At 32.4% G+C, this 20,939-nt stretch overlaps 1 protein-coding gene across 6 annotated transcripts in view; it reads left to right on the top strand.

Moving 5' to 3' along the window:
• Positions 1-20,939, top strand: part of Shprh (SNF2 histone linker PHD RING helicase) — an 82,982-nt gene that overhangs the window by 18,801 nt on the left and 43,242 nt on the right. For all 6 annotated transcript variants that reach the window (XM_046450967.2, XM_046450948.2, XM_046451000.2 and 3 more), the window contains 10 exons: positions 160-268; positions 884-1,140; positions 1,912-2,571; positions 3,823-4,074; positions 4,878-4,956; positions 9,956-10,119; positions 10,228-10,484; positions 11,698-11,819; positions 18,223-18,311; positions 20,203-20,295. In XM_046450967.2, the coding sequence (XP_046306923.1) occupies positions 160-268; positions 884-1,140; positions 1,912-2,571; positions 3,823-4,074; positions 4,878-4,956; positions 9,956-10,119; positions 10,228-10,484; positions 11,698-11,819; positions 18,223-18,311; positions 20,203-20,295 (2,082 nt within the window). The remainder of the gene's footprint in view (positions 1-159; positions 269-883; positions 1,141-1,911; positions 2,572-3,822; positions 4,075-4,877; positions 4,957-9,955; positions 10,120-10,227; positions 10,485-11,697; positions 11,820-18,222; positions 18,312-20,202; positions 20,296-20,939) is intronic.

Raw genomic sequence — 20,939 nt, 5'->3', positions numbered from 1 at the left:
AAAAGATAAGGTTTATATGTATGAATAGTGTATTTAGCCCTTTCTTTCATAATTATTTTCAGCTGTTTTGCATTTTCTTAATGGAAGGAGTATTAATTTTAATAAACACTTCAGAATACTGGAAGCAAATATGTGACTACTGAATGTTGTTTGTATCAGGGAAAAGTGGTGAATTATTTCATCCCATCACATTGTTTTGGAGGAAAAGTAAAAACCATGGAAACCCAGAATATGGAATTTGAACCAAAAGAAAAAGTTCATTGCCCCCGTAAGTATGATAGTTCTTAAAATGCCTTCTTAAAGTGATTTTCATTATAGTCCTTAGAGATATCTTGTAATTGTCATGAATAATTGTTTCTATAGTTGTTTATACATTGTATAAATGGGCTTAATTACAAGTCAGTATCTTAAGAAAAAATTTTAAAATATTAATTTGTTTGACTTGATCCAGGTAGTTCTTGCTTAGTTCTTTTGCTTAAATTTCTTTAGCATACAATTTGAACCTAGCTTTGTTTATTCACAAGGATAGCTATATTGGGTTCTTGTTAGCAAATGAGTGTTTCCCTAACTAATGATAGCATATACTAAGTAATTGTGAGAAAGTCAACTCGTTCTGTTCTTTTATAATTTTGAATTGATTTTAAGACTAATAAATTAACCTTAGTAATTCTTCCCTAAATTATTTCTGTTGCAGTGATTTTTTTCTTAGTATATTGAGATAAATTTTTTATTATATATTCTTCAGAGTGTTACTGTACAGTAATAAATCTTTGATTTATATTTTTCTTAACACAGTCCTTAATGTAGATCAAGCTGAACTGAGTTTTATTTTCCATTTCACTTTTATTTATTTTGACTGAGTTAGGATTTCTTTTGCATTTAGCTACGCGGGTAATGATCCTGACAGCTGTGAAAGAAATGAATGGGAAAAAAGGAGTTTCAATCCTTTCCATCTACAAGTATGTCAGTTCTATATATAGATATGATGTTCAACGAAACAGAAGTCTTCTAAAACGGATGCTGAAGTGTTTAATTTTTGAAGGTCTTGTGAAACAGATTAAAGGCCATGGTTTCTCTGGGACTTTTACATTGGGAAAGAATTACAAGGAAGAGGACATATGTGATAAAACAAAAAAACAGGTACCAGAGCATTTATTAAATACATATATGTCTGTGTGATGTCTTATAGAATAAGTTGCCAAATCTCATCTTGACAATGACAAAGAAGCTCTCATAGTCTAAAGATTTAAAAAAAAAAAAAAAAAGCTAGTTAAAAAAAAAGTAGAAACTTGGTTTTGGTTACCATTGATTCTGTGTTAAGTATCCTTTGATCTTAGTTCTGACACCGCTTGGAGGAAGCTGTCTTGTCACCTACCTGTTTGTCACACTCCCCCTCCCATGTATTATACACCCTTATAGGGCATTGCTATTGCATCATTTTTTTTTTACTATCCTGAGACCTGTTAAGACCAGGGACCAAATAATTGCAAGATGACACAGGCAGAAAATGGAAAGGTAGAAGGAATTTATTTGTTAATTGTAGTGTTTAGGAGATTAACTTACTTTTTTTAGAACTTGGTTCTTTTGTAATTGCCTGAGTTTGGATATGTACATTTTGTCGACTTAAATATACACCTATTATAAGAGATTAATATCAAAAAGTCACTAGCTCTCTTTATTCTTCTGATCTTTATTCCTTGCAAATTGTACTGTACCAGGAGTAGATCCTCTTCTTGGTTCCCTGCAGACTACTGAAAAGTAGATTAGAAAGCCATTTATCAAGAATGATTTCTCCTCAGGAAAAGACTAGCCACTGAATTTTTTTGTAAATAATGTACATGAAGTTGTGAGTTTAATTTCAAAAATATAGCTGTGTTCAAATAAGGTAATTAAATTATATTTTATTCACAGACAGTAGGAAGTCCAAGAAAACTTCAGAAAGAATCCAGGAAATCAGGAAACAAGGACACAGATTCTGAATACTTGCCATCTAACACCTCTGATGATGATGATGATGATCCTTACTATTATTATTATAAAACCAGGAAAAATCGTACTAAATTGAGGAAAAAGCCTATTCCATCAAAAAAAGAAAAAAGTCAGCTTAACGTTAATCCTGATTCACAAAGTCACCGTCCAGCCTCTAGTGAATCTGGAATTACTGGTATTACCATGTCTGAAAGTACATGTGTATCCGAAGTCAAGCAAGAACAAGAAACAGAGGACCATGTTCAATCTCTGAACCTTACTGATAATGAGATGCCACATTCTAATATTGTGATTCCCTATAATACCTCTGATTATCGCTTTGAGTGCATCTGTGGTGAACTTGACCAGGTAGACCGTAAACCTCGTGTGCAGTGCCTGAAATGCCACCTGTGGCAACATGCAAAATGTGTGAATTATGAAGAGAAGAATGTAAATATTAAGCCGTTTTACTGCCCCCACTGCCTTGTTGCAATGGATCCAGTATCAACAAGGGCAACTCTGATCATTTCTCCAAGTTCCATCTGTCATCAGTGGGTGGAAGAGATAAACCGGCATGTGAGGTCATCATCTCTTCGAGTCTTGGTGAGGCAGTGTGGGCTAAAGAGGGATAGAAAGATGTAAACTTTTGTTCTTTGTAACAGTTTTTGTAATCTTTTTTTTATTATTTATCCCTCAAATTAACTTATTGGTATATAATAGTGATATTAAATCAAAGCTTTAAAAGGAAACTGAAAATAAAATATAGAACAGGGGACTATCTTTCTGACCTAAGAATCTCCAGAGTCAGAAGCACTTTGAGAATGAAAATGTGAAAGCTTTTTAAAAAATTTTTGACCATATAAATGAAAAAGATTTGGTTTAAGCATTTATACTTTCAGAGAGAAATACAACCCAGAGGCAGCATTATGTAATTGCAGCTATCTGTCTGATCTGTGACTTTTTAGCTCTGGAATCATTCTCTGAAGATTTTTTTACCTATGCAGAAAATATTTATTGAGGATCTATTATATGTCAAAAATTGTACTAAGTTCTGAAATGGTATGCCACAGACCTGATATGAAGATTAAATGATATGATAAAGTACAGACAAATAGTAAATAGTCATTTTGTTTACTAACAATAGGTACTCTTCTCTACCTTTGTTCTTTCCATGCAAATATTGTAGCTTTTTTATATTTCAGTCACTATCTAGGCATAGAAGAAAATACTGTAATAAAGAAAGCACAGTTTTGCCATTGAGAAGCTCTGTTCTATGTGGATAGGGAAAACTTTGGTTTGAGTCTTACCTCTTTTAGTTTTGAGTAAACCACTTGATGTTTCTATGTGTGGGATGGGAGTAAGAACAACAACTAATGGAATTGTTATTGAAGTTTGAAGATAATGCTTAGCATAGTGTCTGAAACATTAAAGGCATTTTGTAAATAATAGCTCTTACTTTTTCATACCATTATGTTCTCACACAGCTCTTGTTTCCTGCTACCTACCTATCATCTTATTCTTTTTTCTTTTTCCACCTACAGAACTCCTAAATATTCTTCAAAGTATACCTCAAATTTTAATTTCTCTGACTTTAACTTCTCAGCCACAGAATAGTTCTTTACACTGTGATGCTAACCCATTTACTTTTATTATAGGTCCTTTTACATTGCTCATGTTATTTGTCTTCCACTACATTGAAATGTGTCCTTCTTTAGACAGGTATTCAAATCTGTCTCATAGCATGTATGATCTTTGGCAAATAGAAAGGGCTTGGTAAGGATATGAATAAATGAACATTTCATTTGTCTTCAAGTTTTTTTACAATAACTGTGTTGGTGCTGATTGTTTCTTTAGGTATATCAAGGAGTGAAGAAACATGGCTTTTTACAACCTAATTTTTTGGCAGAGCAGGATATAGTTATCATTACCTATGATGTTCTTCGTTCAGAACTAAACTATGTTGATATCCCACATAGCAATAGTGAGGATGGGCGTCGCCTACGGAACCAGAAGCGCTATATGGCCATTCCCAGCCCCCTAGTAGCTGTGGAGTGGTGGAGGATCTGTCTTGATGAAGCCCAGATGGTTGAATGTCCTGCAGTAAAAGTAAGAGTCTGCAAAATCATTTGAGGACTGGGGAAGAAAGGGAAACGGAATTAGGTGTACTTAAAAGTTTAAATCCTAATGTGTAGTTAACCCACAGTATTGATATTAGTTGAGAGTTTGCTGTTAAACATCCTACATTTCTTTTTCTTATGTGCTAGAAACCTTTGGGATTATTTTGATACTCCATGAGTCATTGCTTTATATGAAAATATTCATAAATATTTGGATAAGATGTCAATCTGATGCAAATCAACTAAACTGTATTTAAGGACTTTTTAAAGAATTTCTGCTGACAAGAAAGTCTACCATACTGGTTCTGATAAGCCAAAGTTGACTTTGGCAGTTTGGTTTCACTTGTCAAGAGATCAGATATTTACAAAAATATTCTACTTCAGAGGTCAGAGTTTTGATTCCACCTTTATCATTTATCTTTATTCTGTCTGCTTCCTTTGACCAGTCTTTAACCTGAGCTGAATTTATGTATCATGTTACCCTACCACAGAGGTTTACATTTGGAGTGTAGTGTAAGAGATGTATTAGTCTTAAGATTTTTTATTCTCTGCATACTTAAACTATCCCTGCAGTTTAGGGTGGCACCTGGCAACCTTCCGTTCAAGACAGCAACTATATTGGAAGATGACCCATTGATGACATTCGACATTGAGCATAATTGTTAAATAAAAGCCAGTGTGTCCCACCTGAAGTATAGCTTTACTATGTTCATGAGTAAATGTATGCCTGACTTCTGCGTTGTTCCTGTGACTTTTTTCTTTTCTTTTTCTTTCTTATTTCTCTCTCACCAGGCTGCAGAAATGGCCCAGCGTTTGAGTGGAATTAATCGGTGGTGCATCAGTGGCACTCCGGTGCAGAGAGGATTGGAGGGTAGTGTATATCACACATTTTACATGTATTTGAAAACTGTTTTTGAGGGGGAAAATATTATCATGCTTAAGTTTTGTTAAAATCTATACTAAGTGAATGTGTATTTAGAGTTCACTCCTGATAGCTTCAAGCATATATCTTTCAAATAGAACTTGGGTTATTTTTCTGTTTTTAAAGAAATTGCTTTATTGCAACTATTGTACTTATATTACAAATATTATAGATACTGGTCTGAAATGAGTTCCATAGTGGTAGGTAGAAAATAGAAAGGATCTGACCAAAAAGAAAGCAGGGTTAAAAATTAATTGCATTTGGCTGCCTTATTAAAATAGGAACCATAATGTTCATTGTCTGAATTCATAAGTAGTGAGATTATAGTTATACTAATTGTAAAAGTTACAAAATACTAATAGCTTTATACTGCCGTGGTGCATTCATATACTATTATCCCCTCAACCATTCTTCTGTTTCTTCCCTTCCACACACACATTGTAATCTCACTCCTGTTTGTTCATAGAAAACCACCACATTATTGAAGTCTTTATTCAAGTTGTGAATATTTAAATTTGAAATTTTAAGTGAATGTTATTTTATATAAGAAATTTCCTAAAAGTTATCATTAAAATGTAGTAAAAATATAAAATTTAAATATACCTAGAGTCCAGTAATATTTTTTCATCTTTGTTATGGTTTAGTGTTTTGATTTTGGTCTTCCCCAAAATCTCATGTGTGAAACTATACAAAAAGGTTTAGAGGAAATGATGGGGTTATAAGAGCCTTAACCCAGTCAGTGGATTAACCCCAGGATGGAATTAACTGAGTGGTAATTAAAAGCAGGTAGGAGGTGGCTAAAGGAGGTGGATCATTGTGGGAGTGCCTTTGGGGTATATATTTTGTATCTGGCAAACAGAGCCTCTCTATGCTTCCCGGTCATCATGTGACCTGCTTCCCTCTGCCACAGTCTTCCACCTATGGACTTAGACGTCTAAAACAGTGAGCCCTCAAATTAACCTTTCCTCCTCTAAAGTTGTTCTTGTCAGGACTTTTAGTCACAGCAGCAAAAAGGCTGACTAAAACAAACTTATCTTTCTGAAAATTCGGGGTTTCATATGTTGCATTTGATTTGAACTGTATAACTTTTTATTGTGCTTAAAAAAAAAAAAAAAAAAAAAAACTTCTATTACTATGACCTGGGAAAAAAAGTGTTTTTTTTTTGTTTTGTTTTGTTTTTGAGTATTTTGAATTTTATTGAGGTATAAATGACATATAATAAAACTGCTTAAAATGTAAAATTTGGAAAGTTTTTGCTTATGTACATACCCATGACTCTCTTATTTCCACAATAAAATAATTATACCCAAAATATCCTCATGCCCCAAGTCACCTAAAAAAAGCAGCTTTTTGAAACTTTCTGGAATTTTGCTTGTCTTTCCTCTTTGCTTTCATACTCTGTAGCTTCTTTAACTTGATATATTCTAAAAATCATATTTTTTTTTAGTCTTTTAGTCGTTATATTGAGATTGTTAGCTTGCCCGTGACTTACCATGTTGTATGAGAGAGAGAGGAATATAGAACTCTGCTCAATAGAACATAAACCCCAAAGACACATCCCTAGGAATCCATCTCCTCCAACCACTTCCTGCTTAGAGTAGTATTTGTATACTGATTGGGTTAAGGCTCTCATAACCCAGTCATTCTACCTCTAAACCCTTTTGCATTGACTCACACATGAGCTTTTGGGGGACACCTTACATCTAATCATAACAAATGTCTTCAGATGTTGCCAACTATCCCTTGGGGAGCAAAATTGCACCCTTTCACGTCTGCCTCAGTTGAAAACCTAAACTCATAGAGATAAATTATACTTAATGATCTATTAATTAGCAATAACTAAGAAATCTTACAAATCTCAAATTGGCCACTTATTGAACAAGGAAATGAAGGTAAAGTATTTTCATTCCATAATTTGCCAGGCCTTTACTGTGTGGCTGATAGCCAGCTGAAATACTGTCAATCTACTTGCAAAGTCAAGTAGGCAAGAAAACTGCCTACACTTCAAAGCTTTGGAAATATCTAAACCTAGGTTCACATCTTGACTTATTAATTATATGTTTATAAACAAATTGATTAAACAGTCAAATCTTTATTGTCCTCATTTGTAAAATAATGTGTTTTCCATACGAATTATAATAAAGAATACAAAGCACTTAGTACGCAGTACCTGGCAGATGTTAAATATTCAGTGAATGATAGCTACTTCCACTTTTGCTTTTGTTTTTATTTTTGACTTATGTAGTCATTTATTTATTTTAGTTTCTTTGAAACTGTTGACTTGAATAAGTTCTTTGTAGTGCATTTATCATTTCATTTAGTTTCTGTGACGTATCATGGTGAACATAACCAGGCAAAGTCCCCCATATTATTGAGCTTATACCTTATATGGGAAGATATGTTTATTAAATACTTACACAAAAATTAAACTGTAATCAAGATAACTTTCACCAATGAGAAAATTACAAAATTCTAACTAACACAGGTTTTATAAAGAAGATATCACATGCTAAGGATGCAGAAGGGAGTAACAACTGATCTGAGATCCAAAACATAAGCTAGGTTTAGAGGCAAAGGAAGAATTCTCTGTTGTAGAGGAACAGGGAAAAAAAAAATATGAAGATCATAAGGTAGCAGGAGACCAAAAGAGGATCAATGTGGCTAGAATACAAACAGGGGGAAACATGTATTAAGATGCTAAGTAGGTGGGTATAGATGGAATGGTAGAAAACCTTGTAAGCCATAATAAAGAACTTTACTCATTTATTTTTCTTAAGAAAAAGAGGAGCTATTGAAAGAATTCAACACAGTGGTTTAGGGTCTTTTGTGGCTACTTTGTATTTCAAAAGAACACTAGTTGCAATGTGGAGAATGGTTTAGAAGACTGGCAGAATGAATATTAGGATGTCAGTTGATTGGCTATAATAAATAACCTAGACAAGTTATGCTAGCACTTTGGATTTAGACTAGGGTTGTTCTGAAGAAATAATGAACAGTAGATAAGGAAACAAACAAGACTTGATGATAGATAAGGAGATGCTGAGATTTCTGACGTGTAAATCCACAGATGGAGACAATATTTACTTCTGAATAATACTAGAAGAAAGGCATATTTGGGTAATAGATTGCAAATTTGATCGTGGCAAGTAGAATCTGAGACACTTTTTGAGACCACAAAGAATGAGTAGCAACATCTCTAGCAATTAGAGAAATGTAAACCAAAACTACTCTAATATTTCATCCGTTTCAGTCAGAATGGCAGCTATTAAGAATACAAACAGCAATAAGTGTTGGTAAGGATGTAGGGAGAAAAGCACACTCATATATTGCTGGTGGGATTGCAAATTGGTGCAACCAATATGGAAAGCAGTATGGTGATTCCTTGGAAAATTTGAAATGGAACCACAGTTTGACCCAGCTATCCTACTCCTCGGTCTATACCCAAAGGACTCAAAAATAGTATACAGTAGTAATGCAGCCACATCAATGTTTATAGCAGCACAATTCACAATAGCTAAATTGTGGAACCAACCCAGAGCCCTTCAGTAGATGAATGGATAAATAAATTGTGGTATATATACACAATGGAAAATTACTCAGCATTAAAAAAGAATAAAATCATGGCATTTGCAGCTAAATGGATGGAGTTGGAGGATATAATGCTAAGTGAAGTTAGCCAATCCCAAAAAACCAAATGCCGAATGTTTTCTATGATATGAGGATGCTGATCTATAATGGGTATGGTGGGGGTGCATGGGAGGAATGGAGGAACTTTAGATAGGGAAAAGGGGTGGAAGGAGGGAAAGGGAGGTGGGACGGAGGTAGGAAAGACAGTGGAATGAGATGGACATCATTACCCCCAAGTACATGTGTGAAGACATGAATGGTGTGACTCTACTTTGTGTACAACCAGAGCCATGAAAAATTGTACTCTATATGTGTACTCTGAATTGAAATGCATTCTGCTGTCATATATAACAAATTAGAGTAAATAAGTAAAAAAGAAGGAGTAGCACATGGGTAATGGGATTGATTTGAGCTAAAATATAAATTTGGATTTCTGCATATAGACAGTGATGTATCAATTCTTTCAGATGTTACTCATTCCCCAAAACCATGAAAGTAACTTGATTCAACTTAAATATTTGTTGCTTATCTTCAAAAAGATATTATAGGAAGGGTTATAGCATTTTTTAAGATAATTTTAATGTCCTTTGAAGAGAGTACATGCTCCTTGTTAAAAATATATGTATGTGCATGTATATACATATATAGTGTGTATGTATATATGTATCTATCCATATATATAAAACAGAACAGAAAAGCATAAAGCAAATTACACTCACTCATAATCTTCATTTGAAGACAAAACCACATTTAGTATTTTCTGTATAAATATTTTTATATTTGCACTCATTGATTGCATAATTTTTATGTTAGTTCCCCTGCCACACACCTGATATTTTATCCTAAGCAGTTTTTATATGTTAAAATATTCATCACAAATAGATAAGTGGAAAACTGCTTATTAGGATATGTTAAGTAGGGGAAAATATAATACAATATTGAATGTGCCCAGTCAGGAGATATATAAGAATGACCATGCACTAAAGCTCATGAATGGAAGGCCTGCTAGATCAGAAAAGAACAATAGTTGTTTTATGAGGGTAATATGGTTTACTTATTTTTCTTTATTTTACATTTTTATTCTATAGATGTTGCTATGAATTACTGAGTAAGTCTCATCTATATTTTTTATTATTGTCTTAGGCTTTTCTCTGAGATTAGGAAGAATTTTAGATAAGAGTATTCTCTATGTCACCTATGTGTTTTAATTCATAGAAAATATTTGAGCTTTGTAATGTCTATGAAAGTACTTATTCAAAATAGTAACAAAAAAGTATTAAAAAAGTTATTTTTAGTGTGCTTTTGGCTTTTTTCTTTTTAGATCTTTTTGGTTTAGTGGTCTTTCTTGGTATTGAACCTTACTGTGTCAAACACTGGTGGATTCGCCTCCTCTATCGCCCTTACTGCAAGAAGAATCCTCAGCTCCTCTACAGCTTTATTGCCAAGATACTGTGGAGGTCTGCAAAGAAAGATGTGATTGACCAAGTATGTTTTCATCCGTTGAGGGTATTAGTTTAAAAAAAAAAAAATGGAGTTGGGATGAAAAGTTTAATTATCAGGTAAAGTCTTTTTATTTTTAACTCCTCATTACAGATCCAGATACCACCTCAGACTGAAGAAATACACTGGCTCCACTTTTCTCCAGTGGAAAGACATTTCTACCACCGTCAGCATGAAGTGTGCTGCCAGGATGCAGTGGTAAAACTCAGGAAGATTTCCGACTGGGCCCTAAAGCTCAGCAGCCTGGACAGAAGGACTGTCACCTCCATTCTGTATCCATTGCTGAGACTCAGACAGGCCTGCTGCCATCCACAAGCTGTTCGTGGAGAGTTCTTGCCACTTCAAAAAAGGTTTTATTATCAATTTCCTTATCCTGTGGTTTATGAGATTGTAAAATAGACAATATTTAAGCAGTTACCACAGTTTTATTCAGGGACTTAAAATTGAGTTGTCAGTTATTTTTAGTCATATAGTGGTTTTTCTCTGTATGAAGTCTTATTTGTGAACGAGAATCTAATAAAAATGATTTTATGTTTTTTAAAAATTTATTTTAGAATTAGGACCATTGTTGGGATTTTTTTAGTTGTTGTTGTTTTTTTAATTGGAGTTCTTTTGGCAATACTCCAGATTTAAAAGGCTTTTGTTCTAATGATATTTCTTAGTTTCCCCACATCAGGGAATTACATTGCCATTGAATAGTTTCTTTATAATTGTGCTAGCTCTTTGATTTTTTTTTCCTTCCAAAATCATTAAGGAATTTGTGTCCATAATACTCTGTCACCCCAGAAATATTTTTGCAAATCAGACTGTACTTCAGAAATGTCCTATTTTTAGCACTGGCATAAAAAAGAAACTCTTTTAGGTGTCATAGAGATATAAAGAGGATGAGATTTTGTTCTTGCCTTTAAGTAAATTATAGACAAATAGGGAAAGTATCAAAGATTATAGAATCTTTAAGGCATATATGATAAGTATCATAAAAGATACATACAAAGTCCTATGGAAACAATTTTATTGCATGGTGAAAATTCAATAGCTTTCTGGTGGAAGTGACATTTGACCTTATTCTTGAAGGATTTTTTAAAATTACATACTAAAAGATATAAGGCTCAAGGAGATTAATTAATTTTAGAGATAGGGTGTCACTGAATTGCCTAGGGCCTTGCTAAATTGCTGAGGCTGGCTTTCAACTCATGATCCTCCTGTCTCAGACTTCTGAGCCACTGGGATACAGACGTATGCCACAGCACTTAGCATTCAAATATATCATATTCTATTTTGTATTTGAGGAATATTTTTCTAGTTCCTTTCTCCCTTGACTAAATAGGGTAAATTTTAAAGAATGATGGGATCAGATAGAAGAAAGTCTGCTTTTAGAGTACAAAATAAGTAAATTAACAAGCTATAATGGTAAAATGGAGCTAAAGAGAAAAATGCTGTAATAGTATCATATAGACTCTTTGTAAGAGTCCTGTGATATTCATCTTACATGATGTAACTCTCCCACTGAATTAATAGTTGGGATTTCATTTCTAGCTTTTAACAATCTGCCTTTTCTTTAAGCACAATGACAATGGAAGAGCTACTAACATCTTTGCAGAAGAAATGTGGAACTGAGTGTGAAGAAGCACATCGGCAACTAGTTTGCGCCCTCAATGGCTTAGCGGGCATCCACATTATTAAAGGTAGAAGGTGATTGCTTTGTTATTTCTGATTTTTCAGATACCCTCTGAGGAAGTTTAATTATAGCAGAACCCACCCCCCAAAAAAAATACACACTACTGATTGTAATTTAAATGCTCTCATTTAAGTTACAGAGAGCAGTTATGCAGGATGGTTCATAACCTTTAAATGTTTACATGTGTTTTGTCTGAACAATTCCACTTTTGCAAGTTTTTTCTTGTTTTTTTTTTTTTTACAGAAATTAAGATATGAAAAAAGATATGGCCATAAGTTGATAATCTTAGTCTTTTATAGTGAACAATTAAAAACAATCAAAATGTCTAGAAATAGAAGACTGGTTAAATTTTGACACATTCATAGGAGTATTGTTTATTGATTTTAAAATTTATAAATAAATTCAAAATTTATTTATAAATTTGTTTTTCCCATAAATATATCCCTTCAAGGAATGATGGTGGTATATAAAGTGTCAGATGTTTTAGATCTTAAATTCGTTCAGAAGGTGACCAATATGTGCGAGTGCGCACACACTGACACAATGCATATAATAGAACTGCAATGAGAAATAGACAAATCCATAATTGTAGTTAAGGATGTTTCAGCATCTTTCTCTAAACTTTTACCAGAGTATAGATAAAAAATAAGTACATAGACAAAACTGTTATTCAGTTGACCTAATGAAGACTTATCTAACACTTTACCCAACCAAAGAGTTGCACATATTCTTTTTGGGTATGCATAGAATGCTTACCAAGGTCAGCCATTTTCTGGGCTGTAAAACAAGTAAATAAGCCAAGGATTCAAAATCTTTCGTGCATACTCTATGACCACAGTGGAATTAAATTAGTTATCAGTAAGAGAAAAATAACTAGAAAGTCTTTAAATTTTCAGAAACTAAATAACAACTTCTGAATAACCCTTAGAGTAAAGATAAATCAAAAGCTAGACTAGGATGTTTTTTGAAGTGAATGAAAATAAAATATCAAGGTTTGTGAGATGTAACAAACAAGTAATTAAATGGAAATTTGTAGCACTAAACATTAAAAAAATTTATTCTTGTTGTATATTGTTATAGTTCTATTTTTTATTAGTTATTAATCTTTTATGTTTCCTAATTTATAAATTAAACTTTACCATAGGTATATATGTATCATAAATGTACAACATATATACATATACACATACATATCTGTATACCATACGTGTGTGTATGTAGTATTCTTAGGGCTCAGTGCTGTATGCCATTTCCACTCGGCACTAGAAGTGAGGGGCCAGGTGTCTTGGACTTATCACCAACTGATGAATGGAGGACAACTTCAGCATAGTGTTAAAGTTTGTTTTAAGATATTTCATGGTTAACCTTTTGTGTTAATTGTGTGGGTTCTCATACCCTAGTCTATTGAGTACACAGTCATAGAGAAAATTTACCATTACTCTTATTTACCCAGTAAGAAATAAATCATGCAGAGAAATTTATAATTTCTATAGAATACAGGTAATGTTCTAACCCTCTTTGATTAGCCTGTCCTTAGTTATTAGTTCTTCTGCATAATGGAAACAGAGCTGTGAAAGCGTCTATTATTACCTTTATTTTTCTTCTTTTGGTCCTAGGGATTTATCCCAGGGGCATTTTACCACTGAGCTACATCTCCTGCCCTTTTTTTTTTTTTTTTTTTTGGAGACAGGGTCTCCCTAAGTTGCCTAGAGCCTCACTACTAAATTATTGAGGCTGGCTTCTAATTTGTGATCCTCCTGCCTCAGCCTTCCAAGCTGCTGCATGTGCCACCACACCTGGATAAATGTTTCTTGTTATCTTGCATTCTTGAGTAGAATTAGAAGGACTCTCCAAAGCTGGATAGAAACAGCTCTAGACGAGAATTGAAAAAGATGTGGCTTCTTATCTGCTGCAATTGTAATCTGTGAACTTGGGCATATTTTTCAAAATTTCTGAACCTTAGTTTACTCAGTAAAATATAGATAATATAGTAAAACATAAATAGTATGATCTACATTGCCCCTCTCAGAAAGTATTGTTCTCAACCCATTAAGTCCCATTGTCCAGATGTGGGACACCCCTAAAAACTTATTAAATTGAGCAACGAATATTCCATTATGGTAACTTTTGAAGTAAATGATTTTAGAGTTATATTCTTTTGAGAAAAGTGATAGGTGAACGATTAGAGCGTTCACCTCAATGTATACATATGTGTGAAGTTCATTAACGTAGGATATATCCATTGAATTTATTATGATAAACTGAATTATAATAAAGTTTCTGCTTTTAGTTTGTATTACTTAATAGTATGTTGTAAACAATATCCTTTTTTAAAAGAGCATTTCATATTTAACTGACATGATTTAGACTCTTCTAATATAGAGATGTCAGCGAAGATTTCACTTTTTAAAATGTGAAAAAAATGTAAAATTAATAATAAAATTATAAAGGATCTATAAGCTCTACATTATGACTTCCAGCCTAATTGAAAGCACTTATGTTGATTTCATTGAGATATTTGCAGAATTAAAAACTTTGGACCTAATAGGTTAACACATACACCTTCGTAGCAAATCTTCCTTCTTGGACATTGACTAGAAAATCTTAAATTTATCAAGTGATTGCAAGTTTGTATTTTCTCTAGTAATTCTTAATCATTATCATCATCATTACTGCCAGCTCAATTGCTAAATTTGTCCTGTACTATTTGGTATTTCAGCCATCTATCTGAAATCATCTCTGCCTTAAAATTCATGGGGAAAGAGTAAATAAGGCAATTCATTATTTAAAAAGAATTGTTTTGAAAAACAATAAACTTTGCTTTACATCAACTTCGAAATAAATAGTCAAAAATAGGGAAAATATGTGTTATATCTAATACTAGCTTTTCCCAGTGCCAAGTTACCTGAATAATTATAATTAAAACTTTCAAATTTCATGACTATCACAGATGAGGAGTTATGTGTGCTCATCATTGAAAATATATGAATAATCAATGTACTGTTTAAAATATTTTTAGATCATCAAAATCTGGCATCACATCTGAGAAGTGATTGTTTTTCTACATGCAAATCATATTACACATTATATATGCCAATTAATTAATACACACACACACACATATATGCTATTTGATTCTTATAATTGCTCAATGATTGGAGTATTATCTTCAGTTTACTTAAGAAAACATTCAGATAACCTTAGTTGCTTTCTCAACATTATAGTTAATCACTCACAGAGTGGGCCCTGGACTTTTTATTTCAAACCAAGTAATAATTTATTATTATGCTAACATCTCGCCTTCCTTATAAAGTGAATGTTTATAAATTTCAATATTATGCTGTCTATAGTAGGTTGAAACTCACAGCCAAATTTTTAAAAATGCAGTTATATAGTACTTACAGATTATTACAATAGTAAAAATAAATTTCAGCTTTCCCATCTTCATTTTAAAATTACTTTCCTTATTCTGTGTTATTATAATTAAAAAACTTAGTGAATGAATTTCCTCTCTTTGCCTTTTTGCTTGGCTCCCTCTCAGATTTTATTATTGCCTCTCCCTGCTGTGAACTTAGAGCTATAAAAAGAAAAAAAAAAGGTTCTTCATCTGATCATTTCAAACAGTCAGGATTTAGCAAGATCAGTATGTAGTTGTATCCTGCTCCGCGAAATACAGTACTGTTGCTAGACAGAAATGACACTACTACTCCTTTCAGTTTTTACTACATTCTCTCTGGAGTTCCTTGTGTTTCTTTGTATGAAATTATAACATATTAATGCTAATTATTAAGAGAAATCCCTATCAGAAAGTTCATTAACGTAGGATATATCCATTGAATTTATTATGATAAACTGAATTATAACAAATTTTCTGCTTTTAGTTTGTGTTACTTAATAGTATGTTGTAAACAATATCCTTTTTTAAAAGAGCATTAAATATTTAACTGACATGATTTAGACTTTTCTAATATAGAGACGTCAGCGAAGATTTCACTTTTTAAAATGTGAAAAAAATGTAAAATTAATTTCAAATTCTAGAAAGATTTGCGTGTATTATATGCGGTCATACATAATAATATATAATGCATTTTCTTAGGTTCTCATTGACTATTGTATTTAACATCAGATATTATTCCCATAATGTGCTTTCTACAAATATTTTTTGGAGAAAATGAACTTGACCAGTTTGAAATCTTCTAGTGTGTTTACTAAGAAATATTAGTGCCATCATGTGGCTATGAATATTTTCAAAATCAACTTAAATTTGTATAATATATTGAGTATGACATGTATGTTCTTCATAAAGAAAGTATATCATTTTAATAAACAAACAAAAGGTATTATAGTGAATAGTTCAAATTTAGCAGATTATATTATAATCTAGTCACTATACCTTCTTTAAAAAGTATAATTATGAAGAAAGAATTATGAAGGAAGAATACCATAAATGATATTATCAATACTAATTGAATCTGTATACCCATTGACTCTTAAAAAATAAAAAATTAAAATTAAAACCTCACTGAAAGAATGATTACTCCTACACTATATGACTTTACTATTATAAAAATAGTCTTGCTCATTGAAGGGAATAGAAATTGGTAGACTCTGCAGTACTATGAAAATAATGTTTTGGAAAGCTTTATGTTAAGTTTAACTGCAAGAACTAGATATAAAGCAACAGCTTAAAAGCAAATGTTTTGCTTAGCACTGTGTATGTAAATAATACACTGAACTATTCACTTAAAACTTGTTAAAATGATAAACTTTATATTAATATAATGTATATTTTATGACAATTAAAACATTTATCAGCTTTAACAACAACAAAAAAAGAACCACATAAAAAAATCATTGAAGTGTATATATATATCTCTATAGGAAGCTTGTGGCTAGCCTATGTTCATATATGAATACATGACCAGTGTAACTCCACATCATGTACAACCACAGAATGGGAAGTTATACTCCATGTATATGTAATATGTCAAAATACTATCTATTGTCATATGTAACTAAAAAGAACAAAAACAAAAAATCTTTTTTAAAAAGCCTAAGAAAAAAAAAGAAAAGCTTGTGGCTACGAAGACATCCTAAATATATGATATACATAAAAATAGTTCAAAGTTTTAGGCAAAAAATGCTAGTATATGTCATAATCAGGGGAAAAAACATTCTTGGCAAACAACTGAAACAGGTGGAGAGATTCTACCTTTTTTTCTATTTTATCATTTTGCCACTTAGATTTTAATTTTAATTGTATTTAATTCACCAGTTCTAAATGTTCCCCCAAGCAGCAAATAAGTTATATTTTTTTATTCATGCTACCAGAAATATTTTATCTTTCCTTTTAATGTCAACAGTTTTTCTGTAAAGAGCCAGACTGTGAATATTGTAGGCTTTGAGAACTCAGCTTTACTATTATAGTGCAAAAGCAGCCTTGGACAGTACGTGAGTGAGTATAGTGGGGTTCCAATAAAACTTTATTCATGGACCCTGAAATTTAATTGCACTTAATTTTCATGCATCACAAAATATTAACAATTTGATTTTTTTTTTAACTGCTTAAAACTGTGAAGATCAGTCTGGGATGTAGCTTAGTGGTAGAGTAACCGCCTAGCATGCACAAGGTTTGATCCCCTCACCGTAAAATATTTTTTAAAAATTTTTTAAGTGTAAAAATTATTCTTACCTAATAGATCCTATAAAAATGCAGAAGGTTAAATATAACCATGGACTATATTTTGCCATCCTATCCTTCTGTAGATACTTTTTGAATTTCATTATTTGAATGAGCTGCTGATTATAAACAAAAGAAAGCTAACATATATGTCAGACTTAAGTGACCAGAATTGGAAAGATTTTTAAGTTTAATTGCAGATTATTTTGACCTAATACCGAGAACAACAGTATCGAGAGGAGGATAGTTTTTCCTGAAAATTATGTGTGGATTGATCATAGTATTTGATATGTTTGTTTATAAAAAGGCATTATTACTAGAAATTTGTCCTCAATTTCAAATAATATTGACTTTTAATTGGCATCCCTAACTTCAAGAAGAAGATTATTATTTGTCTAAATTAAATGTTAATCCAGAGTTTTTTTATCAGTATAATTTTTAAAAACATTGTGAATACATTTGTTTTTCTTTCTTTTTTAATACTGGGACTATCATTCATGCCAGTTTCCTTTAGTTAAAAAAATGTGTTATAGGACCGTTATGTGGCTTAGTGGGAAAGCACTTGCCTAGCATGCTCAAGGCTCTGGGTTCAATCCCCAGAACACACACACAAAATTATAATTATTAAACTATATATTTTAAAATGGATGTATTTAGATGATAGATAACCAGATGACACTGGGAATTAACTATGTGACTTTGTTGTTTTAAATACATTTTAATTCTTTAGGTGAGTATGCCTTGGCAGCAGAACTATACAGAGAAGTGTTGCGTTCGTCCGAGGAACACAAAGGAAAACTCAAAACAGATTCACTCCAAGTGAGTAAAATTAAAGGTTTCAAACATATATTCTATTTATTTATTTATTATACAGAATAAGTTTCTGAATGTTTTAGTCATAATCATTATAGATGAAGCTCACAATTCATTTCATTTAATGAGTACCAAGGTGATTTCTGTTTATATGAAAGCTTGAGAATCACTACTATGCCATCTGCTTGGGCCAATTTTTGACTGAAATCTGACTAGAAAAATCTATAATTTCTATCAGAAAAATAGCTCAAATTATAAATCTGAGTAGGTCAGATTTATCATTTTCACATATCAGCATCAACATATTTATTCACAGGCTCTTTACTTGTGAATAAAAAAGAAAGAAAAGGAGTTACACTCATCAGTGGAACTGACAATAATAAAAACTTATCCAGTAATCTTTTAATTTTTTGAGGCCTTTTAGGGGGATTTGGATATTTCGATTATTATATTTATTTCTCTTTATTGGTTCTGTCCAGTAAATCTTAGACAAGTTTATCTAGTTAACTGGGAAATAAAAACCTCTTTTATTAATCAAGACAAATTTGGGCTTGAGTCCTAGGCATATTGACTTCTTTGTCGTACAGAATAAAGACCTTGGGACTTACATGTTCACATTCCATGCACTGAGAGGCATTTGGAGAATTGTGTGGAGTATAGGGGGGAAAGAAAAAATTAAAGTCTACTTATATTCCACATGGATAAGATTACAGAAAGCAGGACCTGGGCCTTGAGCATGTGTGTTTACCTCTTGGGAGAAGGAGAAAATATAAACATATTCTCCTCTTGAATAAAGAAAATAAAAGTAGGGCTGGGATTGTGGCTCAGTGGCAGAGCATTTGTCTAGCATATGTGAGTCACTGGGCTCAATTCTCAGCACCACGGATCAATAAATAAAATAAAGGTCCATTGACAACTAAAAAATATATATACAAAAAAAATTAAAAAATAAAATAAAAGTAAAGAGTGAGCAAGAAGTCAACAAAAATTTGTACCATCACGTATAATCTGAGCCAGACAGAATGAACCTTTTTAAAGTCTCTAATTACCAGCACCAAATCAGTTTTCCTTTAGCTATCATCCCAAGTGAAATGAGAACTTAGCGGCTAGAAGCTGCCTTTACTTTTATTTCTTCTCAGAGCCTTTGTCTAATTAGCCCTAGACTCCATATAATCATGGGAAGTGTATAACATGTAATATAGTTTTCTTCTTTGTAACATCTTCACTTCCAGCTCTTCTCCTTTTTAGCCCTTAAGCTCAAAATGTCCAGGTCACAACCCTGTTTTCTTATGTGTCTCATTATCCTTATTTTTATCATACTATAATTGCAAGACTCATTCAGAATGATTTTTCAGGAGAAAAGGAACCAAGTTAGTACAGTTGACTTTTTTATTCTCCTGAACATTTTACACTTCCCTGTATAGACAAATGCATGTATAATAGGAAAAAAAAAATACCTGCAATACATATTCTACTAAATGTATAGCTATACTGCATGAAACTTTTTTTTTTTTTTTCTGGTACCTGGAATTAAATCCAGGGGTGGGGGGAGTTTAACCACTGAGCCACATCCCCAGCCCTTTTTTAAATTTTATTTAGAGACAGGGTCTCACTGAATTGCTAAGGGCCTCACTAAGTTGCTGAGGCTGGCTTTGAACTTGTGATCCTCTTGCCTCAGCTTCAGGCATACGCCACCTCACCCAGCTGAGACTTTTTTTAATTAAATAAAATTAATGACATTATTATTTAAAACTGATATTATATTTCTCAGAAAAAAAAAATTGTACTCAGATTGTTTTTAGAAGGAAAGTAGATGATGTGATCTTAATGTGGTATTAGTACCTGTTTACCATATAAATAGTAGGTCCACTGCATTATGTGTTGTTGTGTGTTATAGAGACTTCATGCTACCCATAACTTGATGGAATTGTTGGTAGCTAAGCACCCAGGAATACCTCCTACCTTGCGAGATGGAAGGCTTGAGGAAGAGGTAATTAGTATTCTGAGTTTTTTTTCTTCAAACTTTCTGCTCTATCTGGTTGATACTCCTAGGACATGCAACATTTAAATAAATGAAATCATTTTTCCTTTGCTTCAGTGTTACAAATTTTATGACAGTGATTGCATGTGGCAGAGAATGGCAATATTTCAAATTATTTTTCTTCTCTGCTTTATCTGCTTGCAGATTATGTAACAAGGTAACTTTCTTACAAGCTTGTCATAGAAAGAGCATTGACAAAAAATAAAGAACACTTGATCTCATGACATCTACAGTATAGTATATATAAAAAATTTTGTTCTTTCTCTACTTTGTATATTATCATTTTTTATTTTTACTTGTAATTTTTTAATTTATTTTAATTAGTTATAAATGACAGTAGAATGCATGTATGGACTTTGATATATCATACATAAATCGGGTATAATTTCTCATTTTTCTGACTGTTCATGTTGTAAAACCACAGTGGTCATGCACATGTAAGGTAATAGTGTCTGTTTCATTCTACTAACCTTCCTATTCTCATATACCCTTCCCTCCCTTCACTCCCCTCTACCTAAAGTAACTCTATTCTTCCCTACCATCCCCACTCCTGTATTGTGAATTAGTATCTGCATATGGTTTTTTTCTCATTG

Source organism: Marmota monax, unplaced genomic scaffold (assembly GCF_021218885.2).
Source record: "Marmota monax isolate L192 unplaced genomic scaffold, Marmota_monax_Labrador192_F-V1.1 WCK01_AAM20220418_F8-fsc00030, whole genome shotgun sequence".
Lineage (NCBI taxonomy): Eukaryota > Metazoa > Chordata > Mammalia > Rodentia > Sciuridae > Marmota > Marmota monax.
This window is presented reverse-complemented; position numbering and strand designations above follow the sequence as displayed.